This window comes from Eremomyces bilateralis (genome assembly GCF_010015585.1).
Source record: "Eremomyces bilateralis CBS 781.70 unplaced genomic scaffold P152scaffold_27, whole genome shotgun sequence".
Taxonomy (NCBI): Eukaryota; Fungi; Ascomycota; class Dothideomycetes; order Eremomycetales; family Eremomycetaceae; genus Eremomyces; species Eremomyces bilateralis.
The window spans coordinates 143,018-166,027 of NW_022985093.1; the positions used below are offsets into that span (position 1 = coordinate 143,018).

At 52.9% G+C, this 23,010-nt stretch overlaps 10 protein-coding genes across 10 annotated transcripts in view; 6 read left to right on the forward strand and 4 right to left on the reverse strand.

Annotated features, from left to right (window-relative positions):
- The window catches only part of P152DRAFT_468569 (uncharacterized protein), a gene marked incomplete at both ends in the record, with an annotated part of 2,374 nt that extends 1,891 nt beyond the window's left edge, over positions 1–483 (forward strand). Inside the window, one exon of the mRNA XM_033680829.1 lies at positions 34–483. Within this exon, the coding sequence (XP_033530772.1) occupies positions 34–483 (450 nt within the window). The remainder of the gene's footprint in view (positions 1–33) is intronic.
- A 226-nt stretch (positions 484–709) lies between these two features.
- Positions 710–1,536, forward strand: P152DRAFT_461787 (uncharacterized protein). The gene is made up of 2 exons (XM_033680202.1): positions 710–817; positions 909–1,536. The coding sequence occupies exon 2, from the start codon at positions 1,043–1,045 to the stop codon at positions 1,436–1,438; it is 396 nt and encodes a 131-aa protein (XP_033530773.1). The 5' UTR covers positions 710–817; positions 909–1,042; the 3' UTR covers positions 1,439–1,536.
- Positions 1,537–2,303: 767 nt separating this feature from the next.
- On the forward strand, positions 2,304–3,072 carry P152DRAFT_461789 (uncharacterized protein). The gene is made up of 2 exons (XM_033680203.1): positions 2,304–2,600; positions 2,655–3,072. The coding sequence occupies exons 1-2, from the start codon at positions 2,408–2,410 to the stop codon at positions 2,834–2,836; spliced, it is 375 nt and encodes a 124-aa protein (XP_033530774.1). The 5' UTR covers positions 2,304–2,407; the 3' UTR covers positions 2,837–3,072.
- Positions 3,073–3,965: 893 nt separating this feature from the next.
- Positions 3,966–5,984, forward strand: P152DRAFT_476708 (uncharacterized protein; the record flags this gene model as incomplete). The annotated part of the gene is made up of 1 exon (XM_033681532.1): positions 3,966–5,984. One exon carries the CDS (start codon positions 3,966–3,968, stop codon positions 5,982–5,984), a length of 2,019 nt encoding a protein of 672 aa, XP_033530775.1.
- Positions 5,985–6,355: 371 nt separating this feature from the next.
- On the reverse strand, positions 6,356–7,359 carry P152DRAFT_468570 (carboxymethylenebutenolidase; the record flags this gene model as incomplete). Its single annotated transcript, XM_033680830.1, has 5 exons — positions 6,356–6,440; positions 6,499–6,722; positions 6,781–7,127; positions 7,205–7,282; positions 7,338–7,359. 5 exons carry the CDS (start codon positions 7,357–7,359, stop codon positions 6,356–6,358), a joined length of 756 nt encoding a protein of 251 aa, XP_033530776.1.
- A 291-nt stretch (positions 7,360–7,650) lies between these two features.
- On the reverse strand, positions 7,651–9,820 carry P152DRAFT_516967 (putative CTP synthase). The gene is made up of 4 exons (XM_033682979.1): positions 9,786–9,820; positions 9,711–9,730; positions 9,054–9,628; positions 7,651–9,007 (listed from the first exon to the last, which is right to left on the reverse strand). The coding sequence occupies exons 3-4, from the start codon at positions 9,543–9,545 to the stop codon at positions 7,874–7,876; spliced, it is 1,626 nt and encodes a 541-aa protein (XP_033530777.1). The 5' UTR covers positions 9,546–9,628; positions 9,711–9,730; positions 9,786–9,820; the 3' UTR covers positions 7,651–7,873.
- Positions 9,821–10,950: 1,130 nt separating this feature from the next.
- Positions 10,951–13,314, reverse strand: P152DRAFT_170870 (uncharacterized protein). Its single transcript, XM_033674092.1, has 4 exons — positions 12,948–13,314; positions 12,738–12,874; positions 12,537–12,683; positions 10,951–12,487 (listed from the first exon to the last, which is right to left on the reverse strand). The coding sequence occupies exons 1-4, from the start codon at positions 13,088–13,090 to the stop codon at positions 11,019–11,021; spliced, it is 1,896 nt and encodes a 631-aa protein (XP_033530778.1). The 5' UTR covers positions 13,091–13,314; the 3' UTR covers positions 10,951–11,018.
- Positions 13,315–15,029: 1,715 nt separating this feature from the next.
- P152DRAFT_171085 (uncharacterized protein) lies at positions 15,030–17,765 on the forward strand. Its single transcript, XM_033674093.1, has 3 exons — positions 15,030–15,330; positions 15,389–17,169; positions 17,233–17,765. Exons 1-3 carry the CDS (start codon positions 15,228–15,230, stop codon positions 17,572–17,574), a joined length of 2,226 nt encoding a protein of 741 aa, XP_033530779.1. The 5' UTR covers positions 15,030–15,227; the 3' UTR covers positions 17,575–17,765.
- Positions 17,766–18,140: 375 nt separating this feature from the next.
- P152DRAFT_476713 (malate synthase) lies at positions 18,141–19,954 on the reverse strand (the record flags this gene model as incomplete). Its single annotated transcript, XM_033681533.1, has 4 exons — positions 18,141–18,198; positions 18,265–19,049; positions 19,115–19,539; positions 19,591–19,954. The coding sequence occupies 4 exons, from the start codon at positions 19,952–19,954 to the stop codon at positions 18,141–18,143; spliced, it is 1,632 nt and encodes a 543-aa protein (XP_033530780.1).
- Positions 19,955–21,410: 1,456 nt separating this feature from the next.
- P152DRAFT_423433 (WH1-domain-containing protein) overlaps positions 21,411–23,010 on the forward strand; it is a 2,150-nt gene continuing 550 nt past the window's right edge. The window contains exons 1-2 of the mRNA XM_033677210.1: positions 21,411–21,698; positions 21,748–22,429. Of these exons, the coding sequence (XP_033530781.1) occupies positions 21,489–21,698; positions 21,748–22,429 (892 nt within the window). The 5' untranslated portion in view covers positions 21,411–21,488. The remainder of the gene's footprint in view (positions 21,699–21,747; positions 22,430–23,010) is intronic.

Here is a 23,010-nt window from a genome sequence, read left to right on the forward strand (position 1 = left end):
ACCCTCCCCGCCCCCATCGGCACCCGCGCCGAGAATAAAACCATCGAAGCCCTCGCCGCCTCCCTCCCCACCGACCCCTCCGCCTCCCCCACCGTCTTCCCACCCGCCGCATCCCAACCACCAGCTGCCGAACTCGCACCCGAGCCAACAACCAGCTTTACCGAACTCCCAGCTGAGAGGCCGACCGCGGACGAGGATGGTGACGTGGCCATGGACAAGGACGACGCGAAGGACGCCGTCCCGGGCGTGGAGAAGGTGGAGGCGGAGACGGAGGGTGCAGACGTGCCTGCGAAGGAGACGGATACACACGTGGAGGCGGAGAAAGATGCGGAGATGGGGATGGAGGGGACGAAAGGGACTGTGGCTATGGCTACGGTTGCGATCGTGGATGCGGGTGCGGATGGGGAACAAGGGAGTAAGGAGGGGGAGGGGAGGAAGTTGGTGGAGGCGGAAGCGGAGAGCGGGGAGAAGGCGAGCGAGTGAATTCGAAGTCCGATGGTTCCGTTTTGCAATTTCCTACCGACGCCGGACGAGCCGATCGTTCTTGTTCCGGTCCGGTCCGATCGTCCCTCCAGGGCCTTTCACACCTGAACCCGATTCAGAGACAGCAGACCGACTGACCGACCGTCACACATGTCCTTCGGTCAACGTCGGCGAATGGATCGGCGCGGGATGGCTGGGCGTTTATACTCGGGGACGTACGAAGGGGGAGGAGTCGTATCATCGTTTTGTGGCAGCGACATGCATATATGAATTGGGATGCATGCATGCGTGCATCAGCAAGGAGTTTTGTTCTCGTCGGGTTCTTCCTCGCTAGGTGAGTTGGCTCTGCTGGCTGGCTCGCTTACAACTGCCTCTTTTCAATTACATGCCGTTCTGATTGTTTCTTTCGCGATATGCGGACACAGTCCAAGGTTTAGATAGACGAAATTAGAAAAAGAACGAAGAATTCATCGATATATTGTGGCGTTTGGCTTCAACTCGCTTTTTTCGGGGCGGCCTATCGGTGTCGGTGGTAAAGGAGCCTGCTGCGCGGCAATGGATGTGTGTGAGGCCAACAGCGTCTCCACTGCCGTCACGCCCCATTCCTACCAAACGGAAGCCTACAATATATGCCAGGGCGAGAAGTGCGGTGGGACATACTCCATACGATACGCCGGAACATGCGATCCCTATAGCTGCGACTTCAACTCCTTCCGGAAGGGTGACAAGAGTTTCTATGGAAAAGGAGAACCGTCGATACCAACGGCAAGATCATCGCGGTTACTCAGTTCCTCACCGGAAGGAGCGGGACGCTCAGCGAAATCAAGCGATTCTACGTCGTCGACGACAAAGTCATACCGAACTCCGAATCGAAGGTTCCGGAGTTACTGGGAACTCGCTCAATGAACAGTTATGCACTGCGCAGAAATCCACCTTTGGAGATGAAGACACCTAGAAGGAGAGAGGTGGGTGGGCATCCATATCACGCGCCGCGGAGAAAGGGATGGATATGAGTATAGGCCATAAGCATGATAAATCCAAGTGTTCTGTACTCCTTGAAAAGCCTCATGGCATAGCCGCGCTTGTACGAGGTTCTGTCCGACACTGGGACGATATCGTCGAGGGGCTTGCTCTGAAAATCAGTCAGAAGCTCCTTTATCTCCTGTTCTCTGGCCTCGCCCTTTTTAATAATGCGTTGCGGCGCCATTGTCAAGACGCTTCTTTGAATGGACGTAGAGACAGAACTTTTGCTGCTTGGAGCGTAGATAGCGTCGACTACCGCCGAACCGATGAAACTGGAACTGAAGGAGTGGACTATAGACTGCGAACAAGACTTTGACGGAGAGCGAGACTGGAAAACTAGGGAGAAACGACATCTTTACAATCCTTACCATGGCTACAGAGAGAGTATTTTCGACGAACCCTCGTCCTCCGGTGGTATTAACCCTCTGATTTCGACCGATTATGTGTAGCTGGGGGATTTTAGGGAACTCTCATTGCTGTATGTTTTTTTGGCTTCCTGCTATAGGAATTTTTGGTCTAGAGATCGTCGCATCGTCCAGGCATGTGCTCTCGAGAGAGTCCAGGGACCTGGGTGTGGTCTGGATAGTCGCTTCTACTAGAGCCTGTGTAGTTCAGTATTAACTGTATTATTTAGTGTCTGGTCATTATCTCGTCTGCGCGCCGCAGGCATGTGCAGACTGCAATCCCACAATTCGGCTCTCGGTTGAAAGTCTAACCGGTTTCGAGTGAGATGTGTGGAGTGTGGAGTTCCCCGTCTCGCGCGTGGGTGTCGGCGCGTCGCATCATATAAATACTTACCTACCTGTGTCCTGTACAAGTCTCCAGTTACTACCCACCCACGTTCATACTTGTCAAATTAGCCATTTTTATAGTTGAAAGCTGCATTACAATCCCCTCCAAGATGTCCGACAACGCTGCCCTCCGCTCCGGCCTCTTCAAGACCGCCGCCATCCTCAGTCTTCTTTCGACTGCCGGTCACATCAAGATGGGTCTCGACGAAATTTACCCACAATTCAAGGCCCTCCAAAATCCTCGTGCTAGACGCGCAGCTCACAATGGTTGGGATTATATCAACGTGACGATGCTTCTTTCAGGTTCGTTCCTCTGCCCGGACATGCACCCCGGGTCACTGACACTGATGTTTGAAGCTCTGCTCAACTGGCAATGGGCGAAAAAGGCCCCGGAGTCTCTGGAGGACAAGGGAATGCTGGCAGTCTTAGCAGTCGGTGGTGCGTTCATGGGATTCCGCTACGGAGCTGTTGGAGAATGGCGTCCGATCGTGACGTATTGGGGGATTCCGACCATTGCGATTGCAGCCACTCTTTTGTAATGGAGATGCCGCATGTACTATGGTTACAGGCAAAAGTATTGTTAGCGCGGCGCTAATCAGGGGTATCCAACCTAAACCGTTTTTGTCCTTTTTTCATTACAAATTAGATATAGATTTCATTATCGTGTATAGCCTCCATTTGCGCCTATCACATCCTAGCATCTCTAGCCCATTGATTCGACAACTCGTACAGGAATTCCTCTAGTATAGCCTCCCAAGCATCGTTAATTCCCTCCCGAAGCTGGTCATAAGTTAATCAGGCATCCCCAATTCCCTATAGTGGTCCTGGATCTAGTCCTTCATCTAATTCCATACTGTCTCAATAGGATTCAGGTCCGGAGAATGAGCAGGCTAATAGATGGTGAAATCTATATCCAATTAGTAATGGAAGAATGAACAAAACCGGTTTAGGTTAGACACCCCTGATTAGCGCCGCACTAACAATACTTTTGCCTGTAACCATAGTAAACGTGATTGAAGATATCCAACTTTTCCGATGCCTGGAAACACATAAACTGAGCTATCGTTCTACTTATTCACCACTGAAATCGGAGGTTAGATTGGTTAAATTCGGACGAGATCAGATGCATCATGCGTGGGACGACTGCAGTCGGATCACCTTCGCGAAAGAAACAGGCCAATATTACGTGATATATCCATCAGTACCATGCGATCGACCGCTGTTTTCGGCCCTCTAAAATTATGCAAGTTTCCAATGCACCAGTCCACTGGTCCCGACCACTACTCAAGGCAGGGCCTTTCCGAGTTTACCCACGTTCCCTCCTTTCCCTAGAGGGCGATAAGAAGGAATACGATGTTACCGAATGGCTGGAACACTGGCGACCTGGCGCTACCGTAACCTCTGCGTCCAGAGCTATCGAAACCCCCCCTCCAGATGACAAGGATCTCCGCATGGTTGTAGCAGCTGCGGGGAAGGTATCATTGTGTGAGGTTCAACACATGTCCCTAGCCTGAGAGGCCTCGGGTTCGACAGCCGATGGATTGATTAATGCTTGAGTAGGTATAGGTAAGTACCTTATAAGGTCCCTACTCCCTAGGGTACTTGCGAATTCCCGGGAACCACACACAAACCTTCAAACTACTTACTGCTACTCTACCGGTCATCGTCATGGCAACTGGAACCAAAGAGGACCTCATTGTCCGTGTCCCCTCTGATTTGACCAAAGAATGGCTGTCTTCGAAGTTCAATGCGGCTGTATCGTCCTTTAAAACCGAGAAAATCGGTACAGGACAGGTCTCGCATTGCCATCGTGTATCCTTGGACTACGTGGACCCGAAGTCCGCTGGTCCAAGCAGCGTGATCTTGAAGGTTGCCTCTGACGATAGCTCCTCCAAGGAGTCTGCCCAACTCCTCAATCTGTACCAGCAAGAGGTCAAATTCTACACGGAAATATTCCCTCATCTCCATCCTGGATCGCTATCTCCAGTGTACCATGCGGCTTATTACGAAGATGACAACACTTTCTGCTTACTGCTCGGAGATGCGACTCCAGCAGTGGTTGGGAATGAGATCGAAGGAACCACCATTGAAAAGGCACGGCTTGCAATGCGAGAGCTCGGCAAGCTCCAGGCGTCAACCATCAACAGTACCAAAATGCAAGAGTTAGAATGGTTGAACAGGCCAAGTCCCCTGGATCAGCAAATGTTCCAAGCGATGTTCAAAGAATGGGTTGAAAGATATGAGAAAAGAGTGAAACCGGCGCATATGGTCGTCTGCTCCAGCCTCGTCAGCACCTTTGACCAATTTGAAGCGGAGAGAAAGGAGAAAGAAACCGTATGGGGACTCGTCCATGGAGACTACCGACTCGACAATCTTCTCTTTGGGGAGAGCGGCTCCGATCGGGAGTTAACCATTGTCGATTGGCAGACCCTATTCTGGGGCCCGCTCATGTCCGATGCAGCATATTTCCTTGGATGCGCCCTGGATCCCGCACTTAGGCGTGAGCACACTGATGAGCTCCTCAAAATTTACCACGAAGCCCTAGGCTCAGAGATCGTGACTCTGGAGACGTGTCGCGAAAGCCTGCGGAGACAGGCATTCTTCGGCGTCGTGATGGCCATCGTCTCACCGATCTTTGTTGAGCGAACCGAGAGAGGAGACGATCTGTTTATGACGCTTATCGCCCGACATTGTCAGCAAGTGCTCGATCTTGACTCGTTGGACATGTTGCCGCGGCCTGCTGCTCTTGTACCGCTGTCACCGGCACTGAAAGATGAGGGCCGTCACCCGCCGGGAAAAGAGCATTTCTGGCAGGAGAGCTATTACATGGATTTTGCAGACCTCTCACAGGGCATTGGAGGATATGTTCGGCTTGGTGTCGACCCTGCTCGAAATCGCACATGGTATACGGCTGTTCTCGCTGGCCCAGGAAGGCCGTCGGTGGCGATTGTTGACTTCCACGCGCCGTTGCCAGACGCAGACATGAACATCAAAGCTTCTGATTTTGAATCCAAGCAGAAAGTGAATGATCCACTAAAGAGCTATACTGTTACCGTTAAAGGTACTGCTCGGTCCTATGCGGATCCGTCAATGCTCCTTCAAAAAGACTGGGACACGCTAGGGAAACCAGTGCCAGTGACATTGGATTTGACCTGGGTTTCTGACGGAACACCTTACAAGTACCGTATCACCACTCGCTATGAGATTCCATGCCTCATCACTGGGAGTATCTCTATCGGCTCGGAGACTATCAAGCTAGATGCTGTCCCAGGGCAAAGAGATCATTCCTGGGGGGCACGGGATTGGTGGTCAGCGGATTGGGTATGGAGCGCACTCCATTTGGATGAGAAGACACACATCCACGGGCTGGACCTGCGCGTCCCATCTGGTCCTCGGCTGTCCCTAGGATACGTTCAAAATGCCCCGAAGGAACAAAAGATCACCGAATTGAGCAGTAACCTGTGTGAGGAGGCGTTTCACGACAATGGGTTGACCAGCACGGCGACCTGGACAATCAAGAGCGAGGGGATGGAGGACATAGTTGCGAATATGGAAATTCTGGGACATGGGCCGCTCAGGCTTGAAGCGGATGACGGAAGGGTGGCACTGTTCCCAAGAGCTTGGGGGAAGATCAAAACCGAAGACGGTCGAGAGGGGGTCGCATGGGCGGAATGGAATAAAAACTAAGGGTGAGATGAAAGATCTCCTGCGTAGCTGTGAATACAATAGAACCAGCAGCCCTCTTGCTTCGAAATCCTACAAGTCCAATGACAAGCCACCAACGAGCTTCTACAGCCACGAGACCCTTTTCTCATCAAATATTCCGTTCGATATGCACTGCTTTGAGGCTATAGACTCCATCGCATTTTGGGACGGCCGTATGCGAGACATTGTAATCTACATTTTCGATGTTCCGCGATACCTGATGCACGAATCAGTGCTTCATTCGTCCGCCTGAGAACCTGTTTTGGCACGTTCATGTAAAACTACGGAGCCCGACCATGACATAATAGCCGGATGACCGTAGGTGGTCCCGTATTGAGAAATAGACTTAGCACTTACAAGTGCTGATGGAAGAAGTTAAGAAGGAGCTTATAGGCCTTTTCGTAATCGGTCTTGACTTCCGCTTTTTCCAAATCACCACTATTTCCGTTAATCAAAGCCAATCTATTAGGTCAGAGTTGAATTCAGGTAGACTTACCGGGCAGCCATGAATCCGTGAATCTGGTTGTCGAACCAGGTCACTTCTCCTTTTACCTTCAAACCTTCCTGCCATTTCCCGACATCGTTCTTATCCTCATCCTGACTTGGCAGCATGGCAAATGGGATGGTGATGTTGGGGGCATCTGCTGGGTCCACCATTGCCGGGTGGCAAGCTGCGCCAGCTTTAAAAGGGGTGCCAGCCTGGGAAGAGAGACTGACAATCTAGAAGAACATGTTCGTCAGCGGTCCATTCTCGTTCATATACATCGGTCAAGCGCACCTTTCCTCCCCAACAATAACCGTAGATCCCCCAGGTTTCGATCCCTGCCCCCGGCCCCTTGGATTTCAATTCCTCCAGGACCTTTGGGACGCGGCTCACCGTCTTGGGCGGTGCAGCAGGGCCAGAGAAGAATGCACCCATCTTCTCTTTCTTGTCGTCGGTGTCCGGTGGGTACCAGGAAATGTGTGCCGGTTTGCCCTCGAACCAATCCGGCATGAACACCAGATAGGGACGGTCTTTGTCCGAATGGGCCAGGATGTCGGCTCCCTGGAGTGTTTGAGGGAAAAAGCCGAAAATGTCATAGATACAGAGGAGGGCACGTTTGGCGTTCGCTGGTCCGGTCACATCTTCCTCGCGTCAGATCTGGCATATCGATCGGACCGAGAAGAGCTCATGGAAATATCTTGGGTTCAAATGGACTCACATGTTTGCATGCCATTCACAGTGATGTATTTGCCCTTAGGTACGTAGTCCTTGGACACGACCGGAGGGATAGTGCAGCCTAATATGTGTCTCAGCATTTCAGTACTCTCACACCCCACTCCGACACAACTTACAAGCTTCGGAGTGCTGAGACATGCTGGCGAGATATCGGCGGGGTTGCGTCGGGTTGGTCAGTGGGATGCGATTGGGCCTTGATATTGAAACAATTGGTTGCAAGTGATTCCGAGTCGCGGCGATCCGTAATGTGCTCCGCGAAAGAAATGATTTGGATAGAATTTGTCGGTTCGGAATGGAGAGATGGAACATTTCTGGCCGATGAGCTGGTGGAGCTGGAGGTGCCGTTGAGTTCCAATGCCGAGGAAAGTGGCGGGTCGACGATCAATTACATCACCGCGTGTCTCAACCCGAATCTGCACCTGAAATCTGCACCCGAATCTGCACCCGAAGGCCGAGATATCGCATTAATCTACTAAATCTACTCGGGAATGAAACTTGCTGTCTCTCAAGTAAAGCGCGTAGAAATGAGGTTAACCAACCTCTATCTTCCGAGAGACCAGGATGTCCAAGCTGTCCATATTCGTGATCATCTTCATTCTATTACAATGCACTCCATACGCCAATCTATGCATGCTTTGAAACGTAATCAAGCTCAGAAATGACCTGCATCATCCAACTTGATTCCGTCCACACCGTTTTCCAACGCATTCGCGGCGTTGATCCCGTTCGTAATCTCCCCCAGGCAGCCAGCGCTTGCTGCCACGAACCCCAGATACGGCTTGCTTGGATCCAGGACACGGCTGAGATACTCCGGATGGAATTGCACGCCAACAAACCACGGATGATTTTTGAGCTCGATGATCTCCATTCGCACGCCCGTATCGTCCTTACCGATGAAATTGAGACCCTGATCGTGAAGCTTCTCGACCATCTTCGGATTGACCTCGTAACGATGACGATGACGCTCCGAGATTGAGTTCTGATGGCCATAAAGCGCCTTGATCTTGCTCCAGTCCGTATCGGGCTGGAATAGAGTCGGACGAATGCCCAATCGCATAGTGCCGCCCATGGTCGTCTTGTCGATTTCCGGCATGAAGACAATGAGATGATTCTCTTCCGACACGCTCTGTTTGAACTCTTCACTGGTAGCTTGTGTGATGCCACATACATTCCGGGCGAATTCGATGACGGCGATTTGCATTCCCAGGCAGATGCCGAGATAGGGAGTCTTGTTCTCTCGAGCCCACTTGGCTGCCGCGATCATACCCTCTGTCCCGCGGATCCCGAATCCTCCAGGAACCAGGATTCCATCGGCCGTGCAGACGGAGTGCCATGCCTTGTGGAACTTGGCAGGGTCGGACTCGCGCGTTTCCCGTTCTAGATGTTCGGAATCGACCCAGATGATGTGGAGCTGTCGCTTACAGCGCATCGCCGAATGCTCCAGAGACTTGATGACGCTCAGGTATGAGTCGTGCAGCTCGGTGTATTTCCCCACAAGGGCTATCTCCACCTTCTCGTAGAATTGATGGTTGCCAACCGTCAACCCTTTCCATTGTGTCCATGTTCGTTGACCGCGTGTAAGGAGTGCTGGAGGAATCGTAGCGTTGTTGAACTTCAACTTTTCTCGAAGAAGAGGAACCAACCCTTGCTCTTCAAGCAGCACGGGAACTTGGTATATTGAGGGCATGTCTCGAACCACAATGACCTGCTCGACATCAACCAGGCAGAAGTGTGCGATTTTCTGGATGACCGACGGTTCTAAGTCTCGTTCGCATCGGCACGCGATCTACGCTAGTCAGTTATCATTCCCAGGAATTCGAGGTCCAACATACCAAATCCGGAATCAGACCGGCACTCCGAACGGAGCGGATGGTGTGCTGCGTGGGTTTCGTCTTCTGTTCGCCATGTATCAATGGCACGTAAGACACGTGGATTTGCATGAAATTGTCCTTCCCGGCCCTTCGGCGGAGTGCGGTAAGGGCTTCAACGAACGGCATGCTCTCAATGTCTCCGACCGTCCCACCAAGCTCGATGATGCAGACATCCGGCTCCTCCTTGGTGTCGTCCACCGGGATCCTGGCGACCCTCTCGATCCAATCCTGAATCGCATCGGTGATATGTGGAACCACCTGCACCGTCCGGCCCAGATAGTCACCTTTCCGCTCGCGTTCGATGACATGCTTGTAAATTTTTCCGGTGGTGATGTTGTTTTCGCGGGTGAGGGTGATGTTTAGGTAGCGTTCGTAATTGCCGAGATCGAGGTCCACTTCGCCGCCGTCGTCGAGAACAAAGACTTCGCCATGTCTGTAGCCGTAAGTGCACATCCTTCATGCAACGATTTCTGCACCACCCACTCTCTCGGGTTCATGGTCCCTGCATCGACATTGAGATAGGGATCGATTTTGATCGATGACACGTATGAAACTCGTCAGTACACATGATGAAGCGCGTCAGAAGCGTGAACATATCTTCAGTCCGATCGTCTTCAGCAGCAGGCCCGTGGAAGAGGCTGCAACGCGTTAGTGATCACTGCAACCTGTGTGAGCGTCGGTAGCGGGGTATACCAATGATGCCCTTTCCCACCCCACTAATGACACCTGTAGTCCTTTGTTTAGCATGGATCATATACAGTTATGGCCATTGACGGACCTCCGGATACCAAAACGTATTTCATCTTGTGGAGAGGTATGGGGAGGGGAGACTCAATGGTCGGCAATATTTTCGGAGAGGAAATCAGACCGGACGGGAACTTTTGATATTTTGTGACGCTTGCGGAATTGTGGATTGGTGAAGCAAAACGGGAGGACCCACTCGCGACAGGGATTAGTTTATGCCTGAGGCGACAGGGCAATATAAAATTGATGACATAATCAGATCGATTAGCATGATTGATTTCATCTGATGATGGAAGTGATGAGATCTGATGATACATGCATACATATACCGAAGACTCCTTCTTAGCTGCCTCTACGATGTAGACGCCTATTCAGTCTCCCCTCAGTTTCTACTCTTCTGTATCAATGAAGGTGGCAATTCTCTCAAGAAACCAGACGTCTCGTGCCCTCCGGCGAAGCACCGCTCGGGACACCCTCCGTACTACGGCATAAGATTACCCTATGCCTGGTCGAAGTAGGCATCTATATACAACTTTTGGTAAATGTCCGAACAATTTGCATATCTTCCAACGTGGCTCCGTATGTCCGCTAAGAGTATCCCGTAAGGGTAATCTCCAGGCTTTTGGCATCACGACTCTTGAACACCCAACATACTCCAACGCAGCAATCGTACTCATTGTGGAAATCCAATAGCCAAAATTTCGAAGATTCCGGAAGCCGAGACGCCTTGCACACATTTGTCCTCAAGCGTCGGCCGGGGGATGAAAGGGGTCTTTCTAACAAATCGTTACTCACGGAATCGTTCCACTCGTCCTATTCAAATCATTGATGAGAGGGCTCTTGGAAGCCACCTGTTCCCTCCAGACCGGCGCTTGTATCTGTGGCAGTGCGGTCGGAAAATCCTCAACATAATCAAGCCGTGTCTCGGGGTTTCTAAGCAAAGTGACTCCCAACGGCGGGAAGTGTTCGGGGAGGGTTGTTCGGAATCCTCCGATGGCCATATGTGGGTGAGGTATATATTGAACGATTTTCAACTCGTTCAGTGATACTCCATTGGATCCGACGCCATCGGAAGGGGATCCTTCTTTCGAAGTCGAAAATGGCATAAACCTCGTTGAAGATCCTGTAGGATTGGTCGATGTTTCCTGGCACTGCTCTTGATAACTAAGGCGCGGGAGGGTTTCAATCCGGGATGTCCGCTGGTGAAGCTGTATCTGGAGGGGAGGAGAGTACAATTGTGGGCGAAGAAGGAACGCTCGGCGTCAACACAACCGCCGGTGTAGGTCGTGTAGGGCTCGGGTAGGGCGACGGCACCTGAAGAGTGTCCCGTCGTCTTGGCTGAAATCCGGGGCTTGGATCAGACGTCGATCGAGAAGCCTCGATAGGGTCGGACATGGTCCGAATCCTTGCTTGCATGGGTGCTCGCATAGATGGGGACGGCGACGGCGACCTCGAGGCGACTCCACTCTCTGCAAAGCTTATCCGTGAGGCTCGTCGGCTCAGACCAGTCGGGGCGCCCTCCTCGCCCTTCAGGGCCCGGTACTGCTCTTCGGTGTGTCGCAGCTGTTTATTCCGACTCGCCTCTCCTGGAACGGTGGGGTACATTCCTGCCCTGCCGAACTTGAACTCGGAATAATCGTATCGGTCCGGCGCTGGAGTAACAAACCAGTCACTGACCGAGTTCAATGCCTTGGCCACCTGTTTTCGAGCCCCAACGTCGACACTTGGCATTGAAAGTCGATGTGCTCGATCGTGGTCATCCGAGTCCATCGTTGAATGCGGCCTTCCATTGGCTTGCAAGTCGGTGGGCGATCGGGGTCCATCAGAGCCCGAGCTCAATCCCGATCTGACCCTTTCAACCTCCACCATCTCGGTTTGTTGATCTCTTGGAGGCGGTCTTCTAATGGAAGCATGTCGCTCATCCTGTGTTGGGTCCGCCGCACCTGTCGCTGTATCAGATTCCGAGTCCGGAGTATAGACTTCTCTTCCGTTTCCGTTTAACCCTTTCGGGTCCGAAGCATTCCTTTGCTGCGGAGGGCTCTGGGGGATATGAAGAACATACAACGACCCCAGAGCTGCCAATCCGGCGGCAAGGATTGGACCCCAGCCACCAATGCATGCCATGGGCTCGATTCCGTAAAGCATTGGCTGGCTAAAAAAGTTCAGTTCCCCGATGATGAGGACAAACCCCACTGCACCGACGAAGAATGGGGCTTCGATCGCGGACAGAAATTTCCGGATGACGGAATTGATCCCTTCCATGTCTTTGAGGGTTGCACCATTTGTGCCTTGGATGAGATCGTTCTCGTTGGTTTCATCTTGGTCATCGCTGTAAATCAATTTCAGCCAGTTGTCCTTTAGGATCTTGTTCCACATAGACACCAAGGAAAGGACGGCGGGAATGCAGCACGCAGCAGCGAGCAGCGTTGCGGTTCCGAAGGTGACTTTGCTCGGAGCCGGGATGACGTAGATTTCATTGGCCGAACCACCTCGAAAGGGAGAGGACGGCCCTTCTGTGGTCGAACAGGTGAGGCCACAGGTATGTTGCTCGTAGGGGAAGGAACCAGTATTCATCGGGACGGGATTTCCCAAGTTGTCCAGGCAATCCGACTCATGCTGGCGGTAGAACTCCACCATCAAGCTTATCAAGCCTGCGATCCTTAGCAAACTATGTCATCTGTGTTACGGATACCCACTCACCGGCCAATATGAGGCTTGTCCAGATGAAGATGATATTTCGACCTGGATCGTTGAAATAAGTTGTGGATAACCTCGCGGTGACCGGAGCGGCCAGAATGCCGATGGAGCAAAGCTGGAAGATTCCATACACGTCTAGGTCGATGGCGCCTATAGGTTATTAGCTCCGGAGTGGAAGCACCGAACGGCCAGGACGAAACTCACCATCGATGTGGAGGGAAGCGATAGCGATGCCATGAATGGCGGCAACGGCGGGGAAAAGTAATGCGGCAGCTAAACAGGCGTTTCTGAGCCACTCGTTCTTTCGAGCCAGAACGCAGGCTAGAACGAGGACATAGTATCTTAAGAGGCATGGCAAGTTAGCCTACCATTCCGCCTGGAGCTGTGCAACAGATGGGAGATCGGGTTACATACAAGACTCTCGAGCCCGGTCCATACTGGTCGGAGACGGGCCAGGCACACACAACTTGCAAAGCCTCGACGGTCGCATTCGGAGGAGAAGCAGCACGGGAAACGAAGGTGTTCGGATCAACGAGAAGGCCAAGCACAGGCGGCATGACCTCAGGGCTCGGGATGGCACAGGATGGAGATACGAGTATAGGTGAGGGAGTAATACATGTAACCGGATTCGCAGAGAGGGTTGTTATATAGCGACACCAGTGGCATGGTGGGAAGGTACAAGAAAGGAAGGGTAAGGTCCGAGACGAGAGATAGTATGCATCGACAAGGCCAAGAAGGGGGAGCGAAAGGGCCGTGGCAAGAGGTCGGAGACCAAGGCTGAGATTTGGAGTGGTCTCTCCAAGTTAGGTGAACGAAGGACGCAATACGTATCTCACGTTCGCGCAGGGCGACCAAACAGGACGGGGGACATCACACTGCAGATGGGACTGCAGCAGCCGGTGGACTTTGTGTCATTTGTCAACTGTCAAACTGCACCTATCCCTCAGGCTAAGGCTGGGGGAAAGAAGCAGAGCCTCAAGTCAAGCCACCGTCTCAGCGCTGGGTATTAGTAATAATACGCGGAAATTCCTAGCATGTTGAGTGGTACGTGCGAGGAGAGGGAGAAGACGCAAAGACGGTATGAGGGTTTAGATTGCTCGCTAATATTGGACACGGGTAAAGGAAGGCTCAAGGACGGATTTCCATCTATTAATCCTATCATTTCTAGGTAAACGAGGCACTTACGTGTACTCCGTACCGACCAGAGACCAGAACATCATCACTTGCTCAGTGTGACACACGTGACTCGACCTGACACACACCCATTGACCGCTTGACACCTCAGCCACCATCTCGGCCGCTGACAACAATGACCGACAGGACAAGTGACGGACCTGGTAATATTACCCGACGGTCCCGACCCAGTATTTTTTGCGCACTCCGTTGTCCGTACATAGTATGTTTGATATCCGTAAGCACTAAGCCGCGGGTGTCGTGGGCTTCAAGTTGATTTCCTTGGACTCTGGAATAGAAGTGGAGGTCTTGGAGGTTCTTGGCGGCGTTGGGGATGGCTGGACACTGGGTACTGGGTAGAGATAGACCATAGAAGGCCGAAGGAGAGACGGAATTGATAGTAGGGGGTACGGGGTTATTTCAACCAATCATATTTCGGTCCATTGTTCACACGGCTCGGGGACATCCGGTCCAGGGTTCGTGCGATCCTCCAGGTTTGTCCAATCAGAGTCCCCTGTCCCCAAAGATATGACGATCGCAAATCGAGGGGATCAGGAAGCGGCCCCGCAGACCGTAGTACCTTCGACGTTCGACGTTCGAATCGACCCCATGTCTCTCCCAGCCACACTCCGACCTCCGGGAAACAGCAACCGAACTACGGAGTACTGAAATGAGATTCCCTGTTTGGGCTTTTCCGGTCAGTGCTACGGCATCTCACTGCGAATCCCCCATAGCGGTGCTTATACAGCCAACTCGGTACGAGATTATGTAAGGACGTACCGTAATTGGCGTAGTCAGCATGTCCGATGTTTCATCTTCTCATCTCTGACCAGTGATCATAGATGAAATGGGAGAAATGAAGATTCTGCCTTGCCAAGCTACCATCAATGAGGTGCATCCATGATGCCAGTAAACAGCCAGTTCCAGCCTCACGCTTCTCATGTTTTCTCACGCTTCTCACGCTTCTCACGCCCATCGATGTTACAATTTACGACCTTTCATTTTTCCTTGCAGCACGTGAACCCCCAAGCCGCTCTTACAGGTCTTACTTGCACAGAGTCGTACTCGGTACTCAACCATCTCCACGTCTGCATCTCCTGCCGTGGTTCTCTGCCGTTGTATTAAGGTAGTGTATTCTGCACTCCACTGAGGCTGTGTCGCGTCTAGGTAGCGTCTAACCGACCATTTTCATGCACCTACTTTTTCCAGAATCTTTTCATCTCAAGTTCATCTTATCAGAATATCGGAGGGCTTTCAATCAGCCTTGCCCACACTCACCATAGTAATCCCCCTCCTTAGTCCTTGGGGCTTGGGCTAATTCTTCCTGGCTGATATTCGTTGCCACCACTCAAGAACCCCATCCACGGACTGCAGTTCATTCTTGCTGCAGACAACTGCACCCACCACCGCTTTCTCCGCTACAAGACTTCAACACCCCCCGTTCCACCCCTTGGAAATCTCCATACCATCAGAAGATCAGAAGATGCCTTAGCAACTTCCGTGCTGTGATATGACAGCGCCATGGCTGGCCATTCAATCTCCGATTTGCGAGACGACGACCTCGACACCAGCAAAATCAAAACCTGGCCATCAATTGTCACCCTCGTCGTCTTTGTCGTTACCAGTACGGCCCGAATAACTCGTATGCCCTAGACCCTCGCTTAACTGACCATTCTCAATAGATGTCATCGTTCTCTTTCCATTTCACATCCCCTTTTACTTTCCGCGGGCCATTTCGACCGCCAGCGTAGACGCCCTCGCTGCATTGCGAATAATCCCCCCGCGACGATGCCATCCTGTTACCTCCGATCCTTCTGAGGACGATGATAACAATGGCAAACGCAAACCATGGGTTCGCTTCCGGTTCCCCATGAACTTCGTCACCGCCCCGTTGATCGCCGATCTCTTCCTCCTTGCGATCCAAGCCATTGGCCGACGGGAAGTTCACGATGGAACCATTGGGGCAGACAACATCTCTCCGATCGATATCATGGCCTTCTTCATCACCTTGGCATACATTGCTATATCCATCGATGCCTCCGGATTGATCAGATACCTGGCCTTCAAGGTGCTCCAATACGGTGGGAAGGTTGGCCATAAATTGTTCTTCTATCTGTATGCCTTCTTCTTCGTCCTGGGCAGTTTCATCGGCAACGACCCTATCATTTTGTCCGGCACCGCATTCCTGGCATATATGACCCGAGTATCCAGCAACATCGTCCACCCCCGAGCCTGGATCCATTCTCAGTTCGCCGTTGCCAACATCGCTTCGGCCATCCTCGTCTCGTCCAACCCGACCAACCTGGTCCTCGCGGGCGCCTTCGAGATCAGGTTCATCACCTACACCGCCAACATGATCGTTCCTGTGGTTGTCACCGCGATCGTCCTCTTTCCCTGCTTGCTGTATGTCATCTTCGCGAACGAAGCGTTGATCCCTGTCTCCATCCGGATGCACGAGTTGTCCGAGGAAGAGAAAGCAAAGAAACCCGTGAACCCGAACATCCCAAATGCCAGAGTGACGGCCGAGGACCAAGAGGAGCTCGGCAATGAAGAGGAGGGTAAACGTCTGTCGCTCGAGGAAATTATGAATCCGTTCTTAGACAAGGGCGGCGCCGCATTCGGAGCGGTCATCATGACGGCCACCTTGGTCACCCTTTTAGCGCTCAATGCCGCCAGTCAGAGCACTGGCGAGCATCCCGTGTTCTGGGTGACATTGCCGGCTGCGTTCGTCATGTTCTGCTGGGACGTGGCGTTCGGTTGGTATCACCGCAAAGAGACGCGTGAGATCGCTCAAAGGGGTCGCCAGGAACTAGAACAAGCGCGCGCCGATCGAGCAATAAGAAGTCAGGCAATGCTCGTTGAAAATTCTGAGGAAGGTGAGGGTGATCTCTCTGAAAGCCCGCCGCAGAGCCCGGGTGCCGGTGGCGATGGGGGCGGTGTGTCGCGCCGAAAAGATGCCAGCAACGCCACATCCGCAGATGACGTGGACACCATCGAACCAGGCATCAGTCGACCGTCCACCTTCGCGACGAGCACATTCGACGAAAAGCAAAAGGTAGCTCCCGCACCTGCCAATGACCCATCCAAAACGACGCTTGCACCCCTCTACGCGGAGCCGAACGAGAAGTCGGCAGAGCTGGTTGGTCCAGAGATCGACCCCGAGATGCGACCCTCCGATGATGAATTGTCTCTCGAATCAGAGCCGCAACCGACAACGCTAGTCTCGCTTGTCAAAGTCTTTTACCGGTGGTGTCAAGAGAGCTTTCCCACCGTGACGGCTGTTTTGGCACACCTACCATGGGCGCTCGTCCCCTTTGCCTTCGCCATGTTCGTTCTTGTGCAGGCGTTGAAAACGAAAGGATGGGTCCCCGTGTTCGCCTACGGATGGGACCATTGGGTGGATAAAACGGGCACCGTCGGTGCTATTGGCGGGATGGGTTTCGTGTCCGTCATGCTCTGCAACGTAAGTTTTTGTTGTTTTTAAGAAGCCTCTCGGCGGTGGTGGGCTAAGGGAAGAATATTTTAGTTCGCCGGCACGAACATCGGCACCACCATCCTCCTCTCCCGCATCATTCAAGCCTGGCAACAGATCCATATTAAAAACGGCACTATCATCACCGACCGCACATTCTGGGGGACCGTATATAGCATGGCCATTGGCGTTAACTACGGCGCGTTCAGCACGTCCTTCAGTGCCTCCCTGGCCGGTCTTTTATGGCGCGATATCCTCGCGCGCAAACATATCCGGGTTCGGGAGCTCGATTTTGCATACGTCAACGTCCCCATCATTGCGATTTCAATGACGGTGGGTTGTGCCGTTCTCATTGGCCAGATATATATTATACGGGACACCGAGCCGTATCGATGATTTCAAGAAGGTTGCATTGTCTCTCTTCCTTTATGCCGGGAAATCCCTCCCCGTAGCGCGCGCTTGGTCCGAGGAGTCAAACGATTCCCTGAAACTGGACGATGAATATATAACGACGGTGGAGGTTCTCTAAATATTAAACGAGGTCAGACGTGCAGGGTAGGTAGTTGGGACCGCCTTGGGACCCCCATGGATTCGGGGTAGCCATTGGACGCACTTCTTGACAGGTAGGAGGAGAACAGAGAAGGGTTCCTGGGTCATTTTTAATCGCATCTACGGCCGCGGCACTAATCCAGCGTGCACTGGATCTAGTGTCCTATTCTTCTTACCTAGGACCTCCTGAGAAGATAGAGCGGATAGTTGGTTGGAACATTTCAAAGCCATGAGTGAGCGTATGCCGGAAACAATTATGAATAGATATTCGAACACGCTCGATTGTAAATACAAACTTTGGCCATTGGAATCACTTCATGAAGCTTGTACAATTTGGCCCAAAAGGATAGCACGACTTTCCGATTTGAGAAGGTGGCCAAAAACGCAAAAACGACAGGGTTTGACGACAACCATTATAGCTTCGCAGCTGGGGTTGGGCTCTGGACGCTAGTGATCTCGTTATAGAGGAGCCTAAAAGGGGGTTGTTAGCTTTTGCTCGCTTTTGCTCCGCACAAAAGGGCGATGGCAACAACTTACGAGGTCAAAAATTCCGCATAGTCCTCGCCCGTCACCTGGCTCTCGAAATACTTGGCGGCCAGATGATACTTGTTGCCCTTGGGGGCCTTCTTCGCCAACTCCTCGGCCTGCTCCCGCAGCAGTTTGATGGCGTAGCTCTTGTCCACCTTCTTACCCTCGGCGGTGGAAACGCCGTGTCGGCACCACTGCCAGAGCTGCGACCGTGACACCTCCGCCGTGGCGGCGTCCTCCATGAGGTAGTTGATGGGGACGCAGCCGACGCCGCGCACCCAACCCTCCATGTAGCCGAGGCCAATGTTGAGGTTCTTGCGGATGCCGGTCTCGGTGATCTGGCCGGGCACGTTCATGTTGAGGAGGTCGTTGGCGGTGATGTGGACGTCCTCGCGACGCACGTGCATCTGGTTGGGCGTTGGCATGTGAGTGTTGAAGACGTCGGTCGCGATGCTCGCGAGGGCCGGGTGCGCGACCCAGGTGCCGTCGTGGCCGGCGCGCACCTCGCGAAGCTTGTCGGCGCGGACAGACTCCATGGCGACGTCGTTGGCAACCGGGTCGTCCTTGATGGGGATCTGGGCAGCCATACCGCCCATGGCGTGCACGCCGCGGCGATGGCAGGTCTTGATAAGAAGTTTGACGTAAGAATCCATGAAGGGGACAGTCATGGTGACGGCGGAACGATCGGGGAGGACGAAGTTGGGGTTTTGGCGGAAGCGTTTGATGACGCTGAAGATGTAGTCCCAACGGCCGCAGTTGAGGCCGGAAGAGTGGTCGCGGAGTTCGTAGATGATCTGGCATATGTTAGCAAAGTATGCCCTGAATCCTTATCTGTAACATTTCCTGAGATATGACGTACCTCATCCATCTCGAAAGCGGCCATGATGGTCTCGATCAGCACGGTTCCACGGATGGTGCCCCGCGGCATGCCAATGTAATCTTGCGCCAGGTTGAAGACATCGTTCCAGAGTCGGGCCTCCAGATGGCTTTCCATCTTGGCGAGATAGAAGTAAGGGCCAGCACCCCGCTTGACGAGCTCTTTGGCATTGTTGAAGAAGTACAGACCAAAATCAAACAACGCTCCGGAAATGGGCTCCCCGTCCACGGTGAAATGCTTCTCCTCTAGATGCCAGCCTCGGGCACGGGCAATGAGAGTCGGCAGCTTCTGGTCCGTTCGCAGTTTGTACCACTTCTCTCCTTGTTTGAAGTCCACCTGTCTGCGGATGGCATCGTGGAGGTTGAGTTGACCATTGATCATGTTGTCCCAGGTCGGGGCGCTCGAGTCTACTTCGGTCAGCGTGTGCCCTCTTCTGCATCAAGGTTATGATCCTTTACCTTCGAAATCCGCCATATAGGTCCATACATCCGAGTTCAATGCGTTGACGACCATCTTCCTATCGGTAGGACCAGTGATCTCTACCCTTCGGTCGACGAGACCCGGTGCAGGGGCAGCTCCCTTCCATGTAGCATCCTCGCGAATGTGTCGGGTCTCAGGAAGGAAATCCGGAAGGTAACCTTTGTCGAGCTCGGCCTGACGGGCCATCCGTCGCTGAAGCAGGGCCTTGCGGGTTCCATTGAAGGTTCGGTGAAGCAAGGCAAGGAAAACGGCGGCATCTTTGCTCAAGATGTTTTTGGTCTTGTCGTTGAGAGGACCCAAGACCTTGACGTCCCTCAAAACCTGTTCTGGGTTGGCTGCCATGTTGTAACAATGGTTGGTCGGAATGGAATTTGGGAATTGATAAAACAGCAGAAGTAGCAAAAATCCCGTCAAACAGAGGTTCGGAAAGCAATAGTTAATATTTGGGGAGCGAAGGCGGATTTAAAAGCACCGCAATAAGGCGCTGCCCGACGTCACGCTTCGGGTTGCCGAGGGACGATTGACGCATTCGAATGATTCGAATGAACGAGCGTCTGGCCAGCCCCACGAGCGCCGAAAGAGCGGATCACCAACCGTTTTTGGTTTGATGGGACAGGCTTGAACAAGGAATCGGGCGGGAGGGGCAGGTTTCGACTCTCTAACTAGCTCGTGAAGATCCAGAAACCCTTTTTCGCCTCCGATGAGCTTACAGAACCCGGGGCAGAGGGGCATTTGTTATTTGTTGGGGCAGGAATGCTATCACCTCCGCTTATGCGAGGTTCAGCGAACGTCATACTTCCAACAGGGTCCCTTTCTCTTTTCAGTTTTCTGCCATAGAGGCATTGACTATGACAATGCGGAATGTTCCCATCCCAAATGATACCAGCCGATGAAGGGGAGATGCTGTATAGCATCGAGGGGTTTCCTCACCGATCTCGATTGCATGCATCCCCCAATTCCGCATCAGATTAACGTCGAACTCGAGCTCCGGTGGAGGTGGAAGATGTCACACAATGATGCCGCGGCAACGGCCCGATTGGTTCCGATGGCCTGCAGCCATGTTCCGATATCTTCCACTCGTGCGAGACCCGTCACCACCATATCCCTGGGAAGGACAGTTCCGTAGTGACAAAAAGATGACTTGGATTGATGTTCACCGTGACCGGATGAAGCCGCTAGGAATTGACGGGCCGTTTATGAACAGGAAAATCCATTGTTGACTCACTGCTGTACTAGGATCTGATGACTGAAGGAGGTTGATTGTCCAACCGCACATGGATGCAAAGTTCTTGGGTGTATATTTAATCAATTGATGGAGAGATTTGAGAGCCCGGCCAGAAGGAGCTGTAGGACGCTTCTTGCGCTTCTGGTCTCTGCAGTCTGTACATTACGTTTGTTGAGGTTTCCACTAATTTTGGCCAGATTTTGGCTAGGCACGTGGACTGCGAATATAACATTTGCACGTGCAAGAGCCACAGGTAACATCACATGATTCAATATCTGTGGTTAGACACGTGATGTAATCCACGTGACTGGCTCTGGATCGACCAGGATAACGGCCTTGGCAAATACTCGTCAGTTGGTGACTAAACAGCAGCAAACTGGAAAGCATCCTCATCTCTCGCTCGAGCTATCAGTCTTATCACCCAGTCCTGGTATTATATCACTCCATCTTCATGCAGTTTTATGCTCCCCTCAAGCGAATCGCGTCTAGTTTTTGCCATTAATACCCCTTCCGCCATTTTGAACCATCCGAATTGTCCCTTGCCGTTATTGCATGGGCCAACTCACCATTCCCCGTCCTTGCCGTCAACCCCGAGACTCTCCAACCCCCTTGGTGTCGAGGATCTGTATGTAGCCTCCTGGTATTCTCAATATGCCCTCCATCCTCTCCGACGACGACAAGCAAACCGTCAAACGAAATGTCCCCAAAGCCTCGAACAAGATTCACGCCGTGGCAGTTGTGAAGCTGTATGTTGCATATCCCAACAGGCAGCGATGGACATATTCCGGCCTTCAAGGGGCGGCCGTTCTTGCGAATGACTTGGTAGGCAATACCTTTTGGATCAAACTAGTGGATATTTCGGTAAGTACTTGCCATTTAACAAAGTAGCCCTCTCACTAATGCGGCACAGCCATCCAACCGTGGTGTCATATGGGACCAGGAGATATACGACACATTCCAGTACAATCAGGACCGGACCTTCTTCCACACCTTCGAGATTGAGCAATGTCTTGTAGGCCTATCCTTTGCGGATGAGAAGGAAGCAAAGACTTTCCGGAAAAAGGTGGATGATCGGGAGAAGAATGCCCACAAGAACACCCAGCGCAAACCCTTTGGGACGACAGCAGCGAATGGACAGCCTCGCCAGGAGAAGCAACATCACCACGGAGGAGGAATTTTCAGTGGACTCTTTGGCCATCGACATACTACAAGTCATCCGGAGCCGACACAATCGATCATACCTCCGAAAGACATACGCGTCTCCTCGCCGACACCATCTCGCGTAATGCAAGAACCCCAGGAACTACCGTCGCGCCCAAAAGGCAACACTCTAGGTCTAGACCAGGATATCCTGAATGAGATCCGAGAAATGGGAATCACAGACGATCAGATCGAGGAAAATGCAGACTTTATCAAGATGTGGTTGGAACAGCGAAAGGCCAACCTCGCAGCGGAGGAAAGGACTCGTTCACGCGCTCCACCTCCACCTCCTCCAGCTGCACCCTCAGTGCAGCACCCAATTAGTCCTCAAGGGACTGGAAGCACCACCAGATCTTCCCGTGGTCCACCTCCAGCGCCACCTCCCGCACGGCGTGGAGGAGCCGCAGTTCGAGCTTCGTCTCCTTCTCCTCCTCCTCCGCCTCGTCGAGAAGTAACACCGCCCGCACCACCATCTGGACCCAAATTCCGTGTCCCACCTGCATTCGCGGATGCTGGTAAATTAGCGGCCGAAACCGCTGCCCCATCACGGCAACGTGGCAGGTCGACGTCATCAGCGAATCAAGGACCACCTCCGCCCCCGCGACCACCAAAGACGCCTCTCGACGAGTCCCAGGAGGCACCCTCGTCTCATAGATTTGCTGTTCCGCCGCCATTCACCGGTCCTCGCGCGACGCAACCGCCGCCTCCTCCTGCTCGAGGGGCCGCTCCATCGGTACCACCACCTCCGCCGGCCCGAGAGACTCCCGTTCCCGCAGCCGTACCTCCCGGACCACCGCCGAGGGCCAACGGTTCTCCTGCACCCCCACCGCTCCCGTCAATTCCTCGCCCAACACCACCTCCTCCGGCACCGGCTTCCTCTGCCCCCCCTCCCCCTCCTTTACCGTCGTCCGGCGCTCCCCCGCCACCACCCCTCCCCCAGACCTCCTCTCCACGTCCACCACCGCTTCCCCCT

What these genes read in the sequence shown, in the direction of transcription:
- P152DRAFT_461787 (XM_033680202.1), top strand. Translation starts at nt 1,043, where the DNA reads ATGTGTGTGAGGCCAACAGCGTCTCCACTGCCGTCACGCCCCATTCCT.
- P152DRAFT_461789 (XM_033680203.1), top strand. Translation starts at nt 2,408, where the DNA reads ATGTCCGACAACGCTGCCCTCCGCTCCGGCCTCTTCAAGACCGCCGCC. An exon ending in CGTGACGATGCTTCTTTCAG is followed by an intron (nt 2,601 to 2,654) that starts GTTCGTTCCTCT and finishes TGATGTTTGAAG; the next exon opens with CTCTGCTCAACTGGCAATGG.
- P152DRAFT_516967 (XM_033682979.1), bottom strand. Translation starts at nt 9,545, where the DNA reads ATGTGCACTTACGGCTACAGACATGGCGAAGTCTTTGTTCTCGACGAC. An exon ending in CCGGTCTGATTCCGGATTTG is followed by an intron (nt 9,008 to 9,053) that starts GTATGTTGGACC and finishes TGACTAGCGTAG; the next exon opens with ATCGCGTGCCGATGCGAACG.
- P152DRAFT_170870 (XM_033674092.1), bottom strand. Translation starts at nt 13,090, where the DNA reads ATGCCGCCTGTGCTTGGCCTTCTCGTTGATCCGAACACCTTCGTTTCC. An exon ending in CGCTTCCCTCCACATCGATG is followed by an intron (nt 12,684 to 12,737) that starts GTGAGTTTCGTC and finishes AATAACCTATAG; the next exon opens with GCGCCATCGACCTAGACGTG. An exon ending in GACAAGCCTCATATTGGCCG is followed by an intron (nt 12,488 to 12,536) that starts GTGAGTGGGTAT and finishes TAAGGATCGCAG; the next exon opens with GCTTGATAAGCTTGATGGTG.
- P152DRAFT_171085 (XM_033674093.1), top strand. Translation starts at nt 15,228, where the DNA reads ATGGCTGGCCATTCAATCTCCGATTTGCGAGACGACGACCTCGACACC. An exon ending in CGTCGTCTTTGTCGTTACCA is followed by an intron (nt 15,331 to 15,388) that starts GTACGGCCCGAA and finishes CATTCTCAATAG; the next exon opens with ATGTCATCGTTCTCTTTCCA. An exon ending in TGTCCGTCATGCTCTGCAAC is followed by an intron (nt 17,170 to 17,232) that starts GTAAGTTTTTGT and finishes AGAATATTTTAG; the next exon opens with TTCGCCGGCACGAACATCGG.